The 17365-nt window shown below is 40.1% G+C and overlaps 1 protein-coding gene across 10 annotated transcripts in view; it reads right to left on the bottom strand.

Moving 5' to 3' along the window:
* Positions 1–17365, bottom strand: part of msi2b (musashi RNA-binding protein 2b) — a 248973-nt gene that overhangs the window by 35458 nt on the left and 196150 nt on the right. For all 10 annotated transcript variants that reach the window (XM_067507483.1, XM_067507488.1, XM_067507487.1 and 7 more), the window contains exons 9-10: positions 11580–11694; positions 10915–10989 (exon numbers count right to left, since the gene is read on the bottom strand). In XM_067507483.1, coding sequence (XP_067363584.1) covers positions 10915–10989; positions 11580–11694 — 190 coding nt within the window. The remainder of the gene's footprint in view (positions 1–10914; positions 10990–11579; positions 11695–17365) is intronic.

Below are 17365 nucleotides of genomic sequence, written 5' to 3'. Positions count from 1 at the left end.
ATGTTGTGAGCTGGGCCTGTTGTAATAGAAAAACACACATTTGTATATTTGTTTGGAGGTGACTGTTTCCTACTTCAAATTCGAAAAGAAGAAACACAACATTTATTCCCTTTAATAATAAAGCTTAACGCCAGCGTAGCCTTCCACACCTAAAGCACTGCTAAGGACAGATGCAAACCATCCATCCATTATCTTAACGGCTGGAGCCTGTCCTAGCTGCCAATTGGTGAGAGGTGGGGTCCACCCTGGACAGGCCTCCAGTCTGTCTCAGGGCCAACACATAGTGACATACACAGACAGACAAGCATTCACACTCACATTCACACCTACAGGCAATTAAGAGTCACCAGTTAAGTAACATGCATGTGTTTGGACTGCAGGAAACCAGAGCACCAGGAAGAAACATGTGGATAACATGGCAGCTGGCCAGGGATTCAAACCAGGAACCTCTAGCTGTGAGGCGGCAACACTAACCACTAGATCAACCAACGGCAAGCCAACTGCCAAAAAGTAAACATTATTGTGAATATAAAAAAATGAGTTAATTAAAAAAATTAAAAATAAAAATATAAAATAGAATCCAGAACAGCATATTATCACATAGGGTTTGACCTTTCTGCTCTATGAAGTAGAACCTCATCAACCATGAAGGTTATGCTCAGGCTGGAAGACGCTCGGTCCCAACATCTGTGCGTATATTGAACACATCTTTTTCATTTTCCTGCACATGAGTACAGTTTCTCAAAATCATTTCCATAAGATGTGCCTGTTGTGCTGTTTTTCAGAACACAATGATTTCGTCTTTTCTTTTTTACTTGCTAAAAACAGCCATGAATCCTAATATAATTGCAGAGTTGAAAGTTTCATAATTGTAAGCAAAGAAAAATTATTTATGATACATTTATGTCACAAACACACTGATAATGAACATTTCAATTAAATGATAATAGACAATTCAACAATACCTGATTTGATCTGGCCTGCACTGTGTTTGCAAATATATTTTACTGTAGTTAAGGCATTAACATTAATGCTTAAAGCTGAATTGAGAAGACCAACTGATTTAAATCTAAAAGCAAACATTTTGCTTTTCGTTCTTGTTTGACATAGAATATCAGCTGCTTAAGCTTTCAAGGCCTCCTTTGTCATATTTCTTTAATATGGCACATTATTCGTTTCTGATGAAGCCAAGTCAAATGTGAATGATTGTCTTCTGTTTTTCAGATTAATATCTCAGCAGTGTGGAGAAAAGGTAGCTGAAGATTCTAAGTGACCACAGGATTTGTAGAGGTTAATAAATAGACAGGTCAGTGTCCTGCTTGCACTCTGTGACACAATCGCCACCCAGGAAAAGCTTATGCAGCATTCAATCAATTTCACAGACCCTTTATTACTGGAAAGATAAAGCCAATGTTAAGATTGCAGCAGCTTCGTAGGCCTGGGTATTTAGTTTATCCTGAGGGGCTTTATGGGATCTGGGACTAAAAACAAAGACAGTGAACACGCTCACAAGCCCAAAGGACAAACAAGGTGATGGTGCAGTTTTTTAGTTTCTCCACTACAGTGCTCCTTCCTTTACTTCTTTCCCCCATGCTGTCCTTGTTTTTCTTGTTTCAGACTATTACCATTTCCTTTAATCATCACACATGTGTGTACCAGTCCTTGATGTGATGTTTGTGTGGACCGAGATGTACTGTATGACTCATTGTCTACTCTTAATGGAATGAATGACACATAGTGACGAGGTTCCTCCGGATTCTTCGCTCATCCGTGATTGTGTGCACCAGCAGCCTGGACTCATCCTTCTTTGACAAATGGGGTAAGAGGGTTTGGGTTGGGGAATTGAAATTGCCCACTTACAGACAGTGATTGCTTGTTCTTTTGAGCCTCATCACCATCAGCATCGGACCAAAGACGTGCACTCCTTTATCGTTAACCTGGCATCTTTGTGTCTGAGGAAGCGGAGGCTTTGACTGATTGAACAGAAGTGGGGCTTCACTGAGAAATGTGCTTGTGAGCTGCATTCCTGTGGACATCAAGTAAACCAACAATGGCTTTCTGGCTCTGTGACGGACTATCATTTCATGTAGACAGAGAAGGGCTGGTCCACAGCAACACTGCAGTCAATCTCAAACAAATGTCACCGCTTGTACCACCATGCATTGTAACATTTACCTCTCCATGGTGTCGCAGTGCTGGAGACATTTCTGATGAAGGCATTTTGACTTCTTACTATATTTACACACACTTACACACATAAACACTGCTTTTACTGATTAAGTTGTGTAGCACTATATTGATGCAAATCCAAAATTTTCAATTGGGTTCATTTTTAAATTCTGTTCTCTTGTTCTCTTTTTTTATTGCTTTTTCTACTTCCTAAGAGGTGACGGTAGCCTGCCTCAACTTCCTGTAATTGGTCGGAAGGTCTTAAAGTATTTAGACTAGACACGAAATGAACACTGGTTCAGTTTGATCTTCATCAAGGCCTCTTCCTTTGGTCTGGATCGGGTTTTGAGGCACATTTTAGTTTAAAAATCTTCATATCAGTTGACACAGTCCATGTCTCTGCTGTGCAGAGTGATTTAGAAGCTGCTTCACATATTCTTTAGATAAAATAATATTCACTGGGTTTAGCTTGACAGGGAAATTTAAATTTTAACACAATATTGACCTACTGAGTCTGCTAGTATGTGGAACATGCCAGGAAAGGCACCTATTGGTCCATAACTTTAGTGCTGACAGAACAGATAAGTGACACTGTAAGGTGCTTGATGAAGGTCATTAAGAACCATACAATTTAAAACATGTTTTGCTTTGGTAATAACATGTTTTTCTTTACTGTATTGTGAGATAGTTTAATGCCTCCAGTATTAACCTGCGAGATAGAAAATCAAAGAAACAAAAAGGTGAGTCTAAACCTTTGCCTGGTAAAGTATGTAGGAGCACTGCACTCCAAATCGGAAGTAGACCATCTTGAGGGTTGGCCAACACAGTGCAGGTGTAGATGACATTTACAAGAAAAACATCCACCCAACCAGATCCAACTGCAGCTCTCTACATCAGACCATACAACACTGCACCGAACATTTGTAAAGTAACTGGTTTTATCAATGAATTCTCTGTTAATAATGATTATGATAATAACAACAAATATGCCTCTTTCTATTCTTTTGCACAAAATATGCATAGAATACACTGATTTATCATCTATTTTTAAGGGTAAAAAATGAATTATTTCTCCATAAGTATTAACAGTTGGGAGCCTATAGATAAAGAGTGGTTTTACAGATAATAGAGGTGTGTGTGTGAGTGTGTGTGTAATTATCATTCTAACAATGCAAGTCCCTTCCGTTGTGATATTTGGAGACAGACAGTGAGGTCAAACAGATATGACAAAACACTGCACAACATTACCTCCAAATTTTGCGCGCTCACACACACACCCACACACCGACACACACCGACACACACACACTCACACACGTATGCACTCGTGCCCAAATACACAGAGGGCTATTTTAGATGCCTGAAGTCTGAGCTAATGGTGCCTTCCACACAGCTATTTTTGAAGGCATTAAGCCAGAGAGAATCAAATTGGTACAGCCATCCATCCCTCTCCTGAAAATAGACAACCTATTGTTGACACATTCTCTGTGGAAAAACAAGACCCCCCCCCCCATCCAGTCACTGATGGCATGAAAGCCTGCAACCTCTGCCTGTCCCACTCCAGGTGAGAGCAACATCACAGGGGCTCTGAAAAGGCAGAGGAGATATGGGTTAAAATGCAGCTGTGGAGAAGCTGTCAGCTCCCATTCGGCAGTAAAAAGTAAGACATAAAACGAGGGCTTACTCTAAGCTAAACTCTCCAGGCAATATAGATCAGCACACATGTCAAATAATGTGTAAGAACACAGGCATCAAACTTCAGGAAAGGTCCTTGGTCAGAAACGTGCAATAAAATGAATAAAAGCAGAGTATCTGGAGGAAACCCAAGCAAGGACAAAGGAGAACATGCAAACACACAGAGAGGCCACAGCCGGCCAGGATTTGCAGCAGGGACCTTCTAGCTGTGCGGCAGCAGCACTAACCACTCTACCAAAGCAAATACGATGGTAAAAATAAATAAATCTTATAACCTGATATGGGCTCAGCACAAGATTTTTTCTGGAGCAAGAAATAAATATATATTTAAATGCTATGAGTTTAAATTGATATTTTTTTCCAAAAATGAATACAATTTCTCGTTAAAGCAGATTAAATTCTGCAACCCAGAGCAATTTTGCTCTCTCTTACAACCAACAGGACAGTTTGTTAAGAGGGTTTAACCACATAAAAAGACAGGTGAAGTGTAGTCCTGTCACGACCCTTCAAATTCACTTCCTGTACTTTTATTTTGTAGCCTGTTTTCCCCCAATTTTCTGTTCCCAGTTCACTCCTCCAGCTTTACTACTCATCACCTACCTTTAGTGTTTACATCTGTTCCCCTGCCTTTTTAGACCCAGCTCTTCCCTCAGTTTCCTGTCAGACCCTGCCCTGCCCTGCCCTGCCCTGCCCTGCCCTGCCCTGCCCTGCCCTGCCCTGCCCTGCCCTGCCCTGCCCTGCCCTGCCCTGCCCTGCCCTGCCCTGCCCTGCCGTATTTGGACTCCTGGCTCTGTTTTTTTGGACTCTGTTTCCTGTCTATTTTGTTTGTTTGTTTGTTTGTTTGAAGCTCTTCTGCACTGTTTACTTTGTTAGCTGTTTGTCACCTGTTGTGTTTTTTTCCTATTGATTTCCCACCTGCTGTTTATATGCATGTTGAGATTCATGTTAGCATTTGTGTTCTGCCTCCCTTTTCTATATTATTCTTTGGTTGTCCCAGTCCAGCTTCTAGTAAGCCGCCCCAGTTATTTTGGTCCTGTCTTTTATTTAGTTCTCTCCTAAATAAAACGTATTTTTACTCCCACACCGACACTTCGACACGTGACTGGAGGAGCCGGGGTTCGAAGCGGCTGTGGCATTGGTTCACGGCCGCTCTACCTACGGCCAAAGCTGTGCATGTACACATATTTTACAGGTGGAACACATTTAGGCCAAGACACACCTGTGTGTCCTGCATGTGACTGAACTGCAGTGAAAAATACAGAAACACGTGTGAATGTGTGTCACTGGTTAAGTAAAGTACCTGTTAGAACCAAATAAAAATGTACTGTGATAATACCTTGGAAGTCAAATTTGCACTCAGTGTGAGCCAAAAGTGTCCTTTGCTTTCAGCCTGATTAAGCCTTACTAGTATTATGTTTCAGTCAAAGAGTTATTCACAGTATAAGCAGGCAGTATGAGTGTGTTCTTCACACCACATCTAACAAGAGCTGCGGCGAATGAGCAGAGAGAGCTGTGACACCAGGGGGCACAAAGACAAAAATCTTTTCTTAAATTGAGGCTGTCAAAAGAAACTGGTCTAACAGACCTGGTTGTACTTCTGGGATAATTTAAAAAAGCACATCAGCCCCCTGAGCAGCTCCATGTGGATGTACTGTGGAGCACTCTCACTATCATTCAGTCCCATTCTCTCCCAGTCCCTGTGCAATCACACAGCTCATTATTGTCGATGGCCTCTTGTTGCATTTTACACTGTTGGCATGTAAACATTAACTGTTTTCTACATGTGCATGTAGATTGCTGCCACCAAATGCGAGGTGGTTACCTCCACTCTGGAAGGCTTCATCCACTGTAAATAGTATCGTCTTTTCACCACATTAGTACTGACTTAACTTGACCCGGTTCAACTTTTTTGGTCTATCATTAGGTAGAGGTAGTGTATAGTGCCAAGGTTTTTTTTTGGGTGTAATCATTGTTGAACTTCCCACCGAGCCGAAGTCATACTACAAGGTGATGTGAAGACACTGCAGACTACTGATAGAGAGAAGCATCACTACCATGATGTCCACAGTGGACTTGTCGTCTCAACCAAATTTCATAAGAAGTATTTCCAAAAATCTCCTGAATATTTCAGCAGTCTTTAGTCGTGCTGAATGTATCTCTTCTGGGGGAAAAACAAAATAAAAATTCCTAAATAAAAATGAAATGACAGTTTTTTTTTTAAATATAGATCGAATACTGCTTCTTCTCCAAAGCATGTGCTGTCCTGTTGTTCTGGATGCATGGGACAACGTCTTTCACAGCTGCTGATGGCACATAATTTAAAATCAGTAGAATGATTTGTTTTTCAAAAGTCCTTAGTTTCAGCATTAGTTTTTTCTACTATTTACGATGAAAAAATTGTTTTGATCAGTTTGCAAATCACTGCATTCTCTCTTTTTATTTACATTTTACAATTTTTTGAAAAATTATGATAAGAGTTAAATTTAACAGAATTAATCTGCCACCTTATGGTGTAGTTACCATTGGCCAATAAAGGGTTGATGTACTGTCGCTGCAGTTTTCTAACACCACTGTAAAGCTGAATGTGCATTTGTGTCTTCTGTGATTTGTGTTTCTATACCTGATTAGACACTAATTAACAGTGAAACATTATTTCCACGCTTGGTCTCAACATGCAGGTATGCAGAGAAAAAGTTGTTGTTAAAGAATGGAAGAGGAAGGGGAGCTTCCATTAACTGGACCCACTGTAATAGATACACACCGCTCTTAAAAAAGGACAAATACAAGTAGACAATTGGTTTGTGTGTTATCCCTGGAAGACAGAATTAGTAAGTAACTAAGTAAATTTAAGTGTAATTTAGAGTATTTAAAGTACTTTACTTTTACTCCACTGCAATTCAGACTGAAACACTTTATTTTTTATGCCTGTCATTTTTGTTCAGATTTAATTACTTTGAATATGTACATTCTAAAAATCTATTCATCAATATAAATAATCATACTGTTCTTATGAATAAAGCAGCAATCAGGTTTTCCTGAATCTGCTGCTGTTTTTGTGCTACACCAATTCTCTACAGTAACACAGACCTTTTTCCTTAGTTTCTATTAACTGCTAGAAATGTTTCTGGATTTTTCATGGACTTTACATGTAAAATGATTTGACTAGAGAAGTGGGTTGCCACACCTTCTCTCCCAGCTGGAGTCTGTTGTAAGGAGCTTTTTTGTCGGAGGCTCTGTGTCCTATTGCATCACGGCTCAGATTAGTCTGTGCAGGGCCAGTTGTGGATTTGGGTTGTGTCTGTGGTACTGGTTGTTTCAAATAACGGGTTTGAATAGTTCCAGCAGTAACATTGGGTTCGAGGGTTTGGGCCACATTTAGTGTTAGTCCCCTGAGTAAGATGCTCTTGGTTGTCTGCGAGCAATGTTTGTTTGCAGAGTGCGGCTAATTATAGCACCCAAGCAGGTGCCCTGTTTGGACAAATCCGGCTTTTCCATGCAGAGGGCACTTGACGCCTTCCAGGTCTTGGTTGCTCAGACCGGATGTTTTATTCTCAACTCCAGTATGGTTTTAACAGTGAGTGCTGTTGAGATAAACATTGGCATCATGGTTTCACATTTCCTTTAGCACCACATACTGTAACAGCATAGGTGGGAAATCTTTTATACTTAGTTATTGTACTAGGTTTACTAGGTTTTGCATCCCGCTACATGCAGTTCTATTGTGGAGGGATGCAAACTTAACCCAAACCTTACTGTAGTAAAATTTCCCATTGAGCCAGTTAAGATAAATAATAAAATTAAAGGTTGTATTAAAATAATAGAAATTTAAAAAGTGACTCACAGAGTTATTTTCAGGAAGACGTTGTTAATTAACAGTTATAAAGTCATGAGTCCTGGATCCACATGCATAAATTTGTCCTGTGGAGAGGGTTAAATGTTAAAGTTAAAACTTACAAGAGCCATGGTCCTGGAAGAGGAGGGAATTCTATTCTTGGAGAAAGGTCAAAGGTCGTTTTGGTACCTTGGGATGGTCGGGAATCTTTCTCTGCAGCCCTGTTTATGCTTTATTTGTGATATGCCACTCTAGTGTACGATGCCATTGCTCTTGGTAACATCTCATCCTCAAATACTAATAAATAACTGACCTCAAGCAGGAAAGCATAATATCCTGACTTCAGTCCCTACAAAGCCTTGAAGCCTCTCTTGGATTTATTGTTAAGTATGTCCCTGTGTGTGTTTGTTGCAACACAAGCTATAAATCTGTCACATTTGCTACAAATTGCAGCACACAGACATCAACGAGACACAGAAACACATAATGAAACCCATGCAAGCAGGTTTAAAATGATGCCTATAGCAAATTTACCACAGCAATACCAAAACGGGAGCCCAACTGTAATCATCACTGTTGCCATTTGCCATCAGCGCTGTCTCCCACACACATCCCATGCTACATTCAAGACAGCAGTAAGTCAACGATGAAAATCAAGATAAGGCAATAGAAAAAGACTTTGAATCGGCCTGAATATAAAGATGCTGTAATAAAACAGTGTTAAATGGAGCCAAAAGCAGCTGCCTTCCCACTAACACGTACGCTGACACAAGCCACTCTGTTTGACCTCCCCTGAATTAAGTCCCTGGCAAGGATTATGGCCAGTGCTTCAGAAAAAGATGAGCTCCTCGTTTTCTCAACAGTCAATTTTTAACCTCTATGGTGAGCCAACTATTCTAAATCCCTCAACACTGAGAGGGGAAAGAAAAAACACTTTCCACCTTTCATGTCCGAGCACCAAGGTCATTCTGGTGCTATCAGAAAATCACAGGGAAAGTGAATAAGTGGGAAGAACGGGGGGAAAGGCAAAATCATTTCACGGGAGTGAGCCATGGGATTAGAAGCAAAGCTGAAAAAGTTTAATCTAAAGCAATCAGCTCGCCGTTAACAGGGTCTTTGTAAAGGGTCCCAGATTGGATGAAGCAGGAATGAAAGAAAGATATACAAGTGTAATGTGCTGCCAAGGCAGACTGAGTGTTTGGTTGATGGTGCCAGAGAAGAACACTCGCTTCTAGGTTTTATCTGGTAACGCCATAGATAAATAACACCTTCCATGTCATTATGGAGAGACATCCTCAGCGTGAGGCTTTGATCCCTCGCTCAGCCTCAGGGGACAAAGCTCTGCCATCAGTACTCTGTGGAGCAACCGCTGTTGATGAGGAAGGGCATTTGGAGGAGATATCACAGTTGGAAGTGGCTGGGATTTGACAAGCTGCGTTGGCCAACCCTAGTGGGCCATCAGCTGTGTGTGTTTGGGTGTGTGTGAAGAATGACAGCAGCCTGCCGTGTTCCCTGGTGTGCTGTGGTCTGTGGCCTTGAAGGCAGCAGGCACAGTCCTGAGGCTGACGTATTTTAATCTGGTTTCCTCTGGCTTTGTCACACCATGGGACTCCTCCAGCACTGCTCCCTACTCAGCCCATTTCCATCCAGACCCTTTGCTTTGTAACCAGTGTGGTCAAACAGAGAAGTGTTGCAGTGTGATCATTTTTGGAGAAATGAATTCTGGATAAAGTGAGCTGGTTTTTTAACATTAGTGACCTTGACAAATTGCAGGAACTTGGTTCAGTTTTTTCTCACTATTTATATACAGTAGGTTTGAGCACTGCATGGGCAGCATTGGTTGGCCTGGTTTGGTGAGCAGCTTGAAATACAACATGGCCAATCAAGTGCATCTAAAAACCCTTTTTTTTTTCATACACCATAAATGCCTTAATTTAAATGTTTGCTAGATCTACCAACTGTGGGATGCAATAGAAAACAGTGTGGCAGCGACTTGTTATATGCTGTCTCATACTTTTTTAAACCAACGCCCTGTGTTTTGGTTTCTAGTACAGTTTCATGCTCCAAACATTCTAGAGAATATCAATGGTTTGAATTGAATGTGCAGCAGATGTTTAGTTTATTATCAGATTTTAGCCTGTTCTTCCAGCTGATAGAGGCTGCAATTACCTTTTTACTCCTGGTAACAAGTCTCATAAAAAAACCCAAAAGGTGTCTTGAAAGCTTCTGTACAGTAACTGAGGTAATACAGGTATTAAAATAAGTCACAATTTCAGTGTAGTGCACAGACAGTTTTTTGAACATGGTAATTTTTTGAAGAACGGTGAACTAAATATATCTGTATTTCATCAAAAGGTTCCAATCTTTATTTTATGGCATCACATTTTTGGATGTGGTTAACACTTTGTACAGTACATTGGCAATCAAGAAAACTTAGTGAAGCTTAGTACCTTTGTTACTACACTATGCTCATTCTGTAGCATTAAAGAAAAAAACCATGGTCCACTTTTACAAAGTAACTCGTACCCTTGTTCATCAGCAGCTTACATTACTAATTCACTTTCTGTATGTCAGCGTATTCTTTCTGCCTGCCTCTTTGACAGGTTTTGGAAGCTTTGCCCAACAGGCAACCGATATTAGTTAAACCCGAACTAAAACCATCTACAACGCAGAGGAGCAAATACTGGAAGGGTTCAATTAAAAGAATTACATAACTGTAACATAAGCACAACTGATTTCACAGCAGCAGTAATTGTGTCTGTATCTCACAGAAAAAGGTATAGTCACATGCTGGCAGCAGTGCGAGACAGGGAACTGGCACGTCAGCTAACCTCCCACTCTGCCAAATAAAGCATGAAATCAGGTGTTAAGTGTGGATTGCTGATGACTAGCTTTCTAGGCGTAGCTCTGCCGCTTCCAATTTTAAAGGTGTTTAGAGGTAGTGAATGGGGAAATAATAGCTTAGTGTCACCTTTTCAAATCAAATTTGGAGAGAAGGGGGGGAGAGGGTTGTTGCACTTTTCCCTGAGATTAGACTACTGTGTGTGGGTTGCTAGGAAAGGAATTTGTCCATTAAGCAGAGCTAGTGAGGCCTGGGTTGATGTGACAGAATTACATATTCATCCTAAGGAACCCTGCTGAGATCTGAGATGCTTGTGTGTGTGTCTGTGTGTCTCTGTGGGTCAAAGAGGAGTAAAATACTTTAAAAGCAAACTCACCAGGAAACTGGTAGCTATAGCTTGGTGCAAAACCAGTGTAGCCTCTGCCATATGTAGCTACAATGTTAGGATAACCTAGAAAGAAGGCAAGAATTAAGACGGCAAAACTAATCAACATCAAACTGTGGTACAGTTTTCCTTATTTGTATTATGAGAAAAAAATATTCTGTCACTGTTAGCAAAAATCATCATGATGTTGTAGACTTATATGGGATAATACAATTGTAATAACTCCCCAAACGGGGAGGTGGAGAAAACAGCAGTGAGGTTATGAAGCCAACTTTTTCTCTAATATACCGTAATAACTCTAATGCAAAACTACTGCAATACTAAACCTGATAAATGTAAGTTGCTACAATTGTGTATTTACATTCAGTATTTGACATTATTCACTGTTTGCAGTAAATACAGATCCTCCATGAATTCACCACATGATCAGTTCACTGATGCTGCACCAGAAGCAGACCAGGATCTAAGACACAGTCTGAGCCTAAAAATGTACATTTTCTACTGTGTGTGTTGCACTTGGAAATAAAATCCCAAACAAACAAAGTGCATTTAAATGTAAAAAAAAAAGAAGCTAGAATGCTGTGCTACTCTTTCTATTTCCATGAAACTAAAGCACAGTGTGTTTCCATAGCTGCAGAAATATGCTCTGTACTCACTCAGCATACCCATGCCCAGCATGAAGGCATCCATTGTGTACGGTAGGCCCCTTGCCCGACCTCGCGTCCCTGGAGGAAACATCACTTCCTTAGGCTGGGCTTTTTTGCATTCTACCTGTGGAATATGGACAGAAAGTGATCCATCAAACAATCCTCAACACTTCCTTTATGGTCTGTGTCATCAGTCCTAGCAGCAGCTTAACTCCATCTTGGAGAATGTTTGGTACGTCACTGAATGCAATGGTGGTGAGATGGTTGTGGCTACGTTACACTCAAAAACAAAGTTACAGAAGTGACGCTGGAACAGCAGAGTTAACATAAAGCAATGTGCTTTATGACCCATTATGACCCCCCCAGCTGGCAAAGAGCTCAGAGCCAAGTACAATCAACTACAGCCATCTTCTTTTGCAACTTTTCAATTTACATTTAACGTCAGTTTAATTTGGTTTTTTTATCAACAATCATCATAAACAATATAGTATAGTATGGTAATATTAAGTAGAACCATTAATACATAACAAACATTAACAATAATAAATAATGCTAATACAAATAAATGAAAACAGTGAAAATGGAAACAGTAGCAGCAGTAAAGTCTGCAGCTTCATAAACCATTTGAACCACATCTCTACTGTGTGGGAACAACAAATATTTATTCACTAATCGATTTTTTTATTTAAAATGATAAGTTTACACTGAACTTATTATAAGCAGGTTTTTACAGAAACAAAATTAGTTTGAAACTTTAAATTTCTCAGACACTTCTTCTTGTAGCTTAAACCTTTGAAACTGTAGTTTGAAACAAGGAAACTTGTGTGTTCTTAGGACATTTTAAAGGTAATAAGGGATAAGTGTTGAATTCAGTGCCTTCGCACAAACACTTGCAAGTTATTATTTGTGAGAGCAGCCACAGATGTTTTTGCACAAATTTTGGTACAAAATGGCTCCAACAGCTGCAGCTGTAAGATGTGGAAAAAGGAAAAATCTGCAGATTGTGTGTAATGTCTGCTAATGCCAGCTTGATTTGTCTATGGTATTCAATTATGTCTGTCTGTTAAAACAACTTCACTTTAGTTTCATCCCTTTTTATCCTTTTCGTAATGTTAAGAGTTATGATTTAATGTTGTAGATATGAGCCAGTCATCAGTCGTCTGTCACTCCGTTCATTTTAGCTGTGACCGCATCAACACTTAAATCACAGAGCGGTTTTAAGGGGGCTTTAATTCAAAAGCTGGCTTTAGTGGACTCATCTCGCAGCTGCTGTATGTGTCATTTGTGAGAGCAACTAATGTTTTAATTTTCCTCTGTTACTTCTTTTGTCTCATCTGTCTCTCATTACCTCACTCCACACACACACACACACACACACACACACACACACATAGCCAGTCTCTCTGCACTGCTCCTCCCTTATTGCCTTTATCGGGAGGATATCGGAAATGCTAATTTGTCCTGGATTGCTCCAAGGCCATTTGCTTAAGGTCAGAGAGCCTTTGTTTGAATGGCATTGCCGATTTCATCATTATGCCTCGATCAATATGCCAGAAACAGAAAAACACAATGTGCAAAAGGCTGCTTTACCCTTCAAAGTTCTTGTTTAACTGAAAACAGAGTGTTAGCAGTGAATGGGAAGGAGGCTGTAATTATTCCCCAAGGATACGAGAAAGTGCTGCAGGGAGAGCACTCTGGGGGGTCACAGCATAAGCCAGGTTCTCACTTAAATGGTAGCATGCTTTTACTGACTACACATCGAGAGAGTCAGTGTTGACTCTTCTAATTAAGATAAAAACGATCAGACCTGAGCTATAGGCTGTAGGGCCAAACATGGACGGCTGTTTATACCTAATGTAGTACAAAAGTCTGCACACTGAGACATACTCAGCCTGCTCACAGTAAATGTCAGTCGGTGTGGGCTTTAGATTGGCAGTGCCACCCACTCCTAGCCCTGAGGGAAGCTGAAGAGTGGTGGGTGGCACTTGGCAGGATGCAATTAGTAACCATCCAGGTGACAAAAGCGGAGCGGGCAACTGCAGGCAGGGCGGAAAGGCCAGCTTTAAAACAGTCATCAAACCACATCATCAATGAGTTTGACCTTTTCCCTGCTCATGTAATCAACCTGACAAGTAGAACCAATATATCTGACAAACATGTCACATATACTGTATTAAAACATAAGACACCAGCTGGCAAATAAGATGCTGATATTACATATGATTACATAGTTGTAGGGGATAATTATGATTATTATCATTGCTTCTGAGGATTCCCAACCTAATCTAACCTAATCTATAGGTTATTTACTGTGCACTGCAGTTGAGCGGATTCATATCTATATCAGAATGTTAACAACCACTTTATGGATATTGAGTTTACTCTAGTTCCACATTGAAAAGAATGCTACAACAGACAGAATGGTTTTGGAGGGATTTCTGGGGACAGTGGTACATTTTCCTGTTGTCCTGCTTTTGTTATGTTATCTTGTTCAGTGAGAATTGTATAATGAGATCATTACTTGTTGCAAGCTGCAAGTGTTTTTTTTGGTGTTGTATTAACTGTTCTTGTACTCTAGTAAGTTGTACATCTCACCTGTCCTTTGTTGTAATACTGTTGCCAGTTTGCACGCTGAGAACAGCTGTCTGCCCAAAATGCAATGCTTAAAATTCTTTTATAATTTGAGTAAGTTACTTTGGAGCCTAGACAAGCCATTATTAATGCATATCGCAAAAAAAAAAAAAAAACGGTCAGGTTTAATCAGGTTTAATTGGCCTTCCACAAATTTCTTTTAATGGCAGAGTTTTTTTTTGATGCCCTGTTATGATGACAAATTGGGGGGAGACACTCAGGGTCAGCAACATGTGTTGGTTCAGGTTCAGGTTACTTTATTTTCACCCATTTACAAACAATATTTAAAATAAAAAACTTAATTAATTAATAGTTAATCGGGTGGAACTGGAATTCTCTGTGTAAAGGCTGGAGTTGTAGCTACGTATTGGTTTGTATGTAAATGTTCAGTCTTTGACATGTTGAGCTACAGAAAAAATCTCTTGCACCACTGTCCAAAATCCTCTGACTGGGCCGTGGCTGGTCTCACTATCGAAGTAGACAGGCAACAGCAGAATCATCTGTCTATTTAATACTTGTACTCTGGTCATATCTGCTCTAAAACATATTTGTGTAGAGGATAAATAACAAAGGTGACAGCACACACTCATTGTGGAAAGCTGCTAGAACAAGCTGTCTGGTCTCCTGAGTATTAAAATGTCCCTTTGAAGTAAAATAAAACACGCCTTCCCAACAACTAAATTGTGGCCAGTGAAAATGCTGAGTGGCTAGTAACTTTATAAATCCACTAACCACATTGGCTGGTGAGCAAAAAAGTTAATGTCAAGAACTGATGACAATGTTTTGGGTAAAATGTTAAGATTGAAAACGACAGGTCAACAAATGGTGCAGCACATTGCATTTTCCTTTTCAGGGGGATTGGTCCCATTTGCCATTGGCCCCAAGCATTCCAGATCGGCTTCTGGGAAAATTTGACAGAGGAGATGGCAGTATCTTGTTGGCAGTCTGTGATCTTTGTCTGCAGGCTGTTACTTCTCAGATCTTACAGGTGTTGGTTGAGTCAGTGCAATGAACTACCAAGTGGAAAATGCTTTGTCTTTTTTTCCAGTGTAATATGGCTTCACAACCACAGCAGTGGACTAGTGTTTAAATCAACATGCTGTGGCTGAACATGCACAATAAACACAAAAGAGTGTAAATGGGAAAAACAATCCTATTTAGACGCACCATGCATTCATGCCCAGCATGCAAACGTTTGATCTTGATGTGGAAGACTGCAGGGTTCTCTGATGCAAACATTTTACTTGCATACAGAAGCAGGGTTTAGCTCCAGGCTGTTGACAATTATTATCTCAATTCTGCATCATTCGAAGACCATCACTACTAGCCTGTCCCATGTTAAAGGCTCTTTCGAATATGGCTAACGAATGTGGCCTGCTCTTCCCTGGCAACCACCTGGCAACAAAGACTCCAACATATCTCAAAATATCCTAAAAAAAATCCTTTGCACTTAATAATTTATGTGACAAACTATATTTCACATCGCAGACACTTAAACCGCCGTAAAATAGACATCATCAACACATGTTAGTGGTCACAAACATTAAATTATGGCCAATTATGTAAGTGGTGTAGACACCTGGATACAAAATATTACTTTTTATTGCACCTGTTTACTGTTTCAAACTGAGGTCAAAGAGTAATGTAAGCATAAAAATGTTGCTATGTATGTGAAATGCAAATGATCACACAGCCTGTGTAGGTAGCTGCATTAGTTATAGAAATGTATCATATGTCAAATACACGTGGGATAGTGACTGGAAAACACAAAAGCAGCCTAGAAGAGCATTCAAATATTTATTTTCATGCTGCCAACCTAAGAACACTAATGCCATGAGGTTTTGCAGCACATCGCCACAGGTCCAGAGAACAACCAGTCAAACCCACGGCAATTTCATAATCCTTTTGCATTACAGAAATTAGGGGATTATGCCTTTACGAGAAATTATAATCTCAACTGTGTTGTGTATAGAGCAGGTCTCTGTAAGTGTGAATCTCATAAAATGAGATGTTAAATCAGATCAGAGCAGCACACTTTGAACCTTTTCAAGACTGAGTGATGAAATAGGATTTTCTTCTTAGCGGAGGTCAAAGAAGGTGTGTGTGCAGAGAGTGTGAGGTGAAGCACAGTGCCGTCCCCTTATATTTATGTGTACTATTACAGGCCGTTAGAAAACCATAAAGGCAAGTTAACTTTACAGCACCACACCACAACTGCTGTTACCACATTGACTTATACAATTACAGGCAGAAAATGGTTCTCTCAATCTCTCCTCCCATCTTTCTGTCTGTCTGCCTGTCTTTGATTTGTTGCTTTGATAACGTGCTGGTTTTAAAGAGAAATTTTAAACAGGACCTTGTAGGAAAATGTCGTCAATCACTTGAAAACAGAAATGTGCTACACTAGTGACGAACCTTAACATCCCAACTTAGCCTGTCCGCTGGAGGTTTAGTTCACTTTAAAGAAGAGCCTCTTAATGGTTTGATTACAATAAACTGCTAGTTGATTGGACCAAGGTGCATCTCTGACTGTACTGATTAACAATTCACTCTTTCTGTGATTACCAAAAAAAAATTAAAAAATGTAGGTGTTCTTGCTGATCTCACTCGGACTGCACAATGTTTCTGTTGTCAGCTGTTGTAGTTTTCTGTTGCTGACCTGTTCTGATTATGTTGCTCAGTACAACTGTGGTTTCTTTTTATTAGCATTTGAAATTATTATATTGACTATATTGACTCTCTGGTTCTCATCTTGTTTACAACACTCAAGGGTAAGAATGAATCATGAATCAACAGTTAGTCACATGTTCTAATAATTTAGCTTGTGTAAAATGTCTTTGGGGTGCAGTTATAAATAAATTAAATAACACTGCCGTTCCAGTACTTTGGAGGGGACTGTATGCATCTGCATGCTGGTGCATACATGTGGTGGTGCAAATGGCAGTGATCCAGTTCATAAGCACTGAGTACCCATTGCAAAGGGGGTATATGTGGCTCTTAGCATAAAAAGGTGGCAAATCATGACCCTGTGGATTGGGGTGTGCCGTGGCATTAGGACCTCATGTTTAGGTTTGCAATATGGTACATATAGCAGTCTTTGCAATGAATGTTTGTTCAACAAGCATGCAGAAAGGTTTCAGGCCCCAGTTCAATTCAGCCTCATC

The sequence above is a fragment of the Channa argus genome, chromosome 6 (assembly GCF_033026475.1).
Source record: "Channa argus isolate prfri chromosome 6, Channa argus male v1.0, whole genome shotgun sequence".
Lineage (NCBI taxonomy): Eukaryota > Metazoa > Chordata > Actinopteri > Anabantiformes > Channidae > Channa > Channa argus.
The sequence above is the reverse complement of the archived record's forward strand: the minus strand, read 5'-3'. Positions and strand labels throughout refer to the sequence as shown.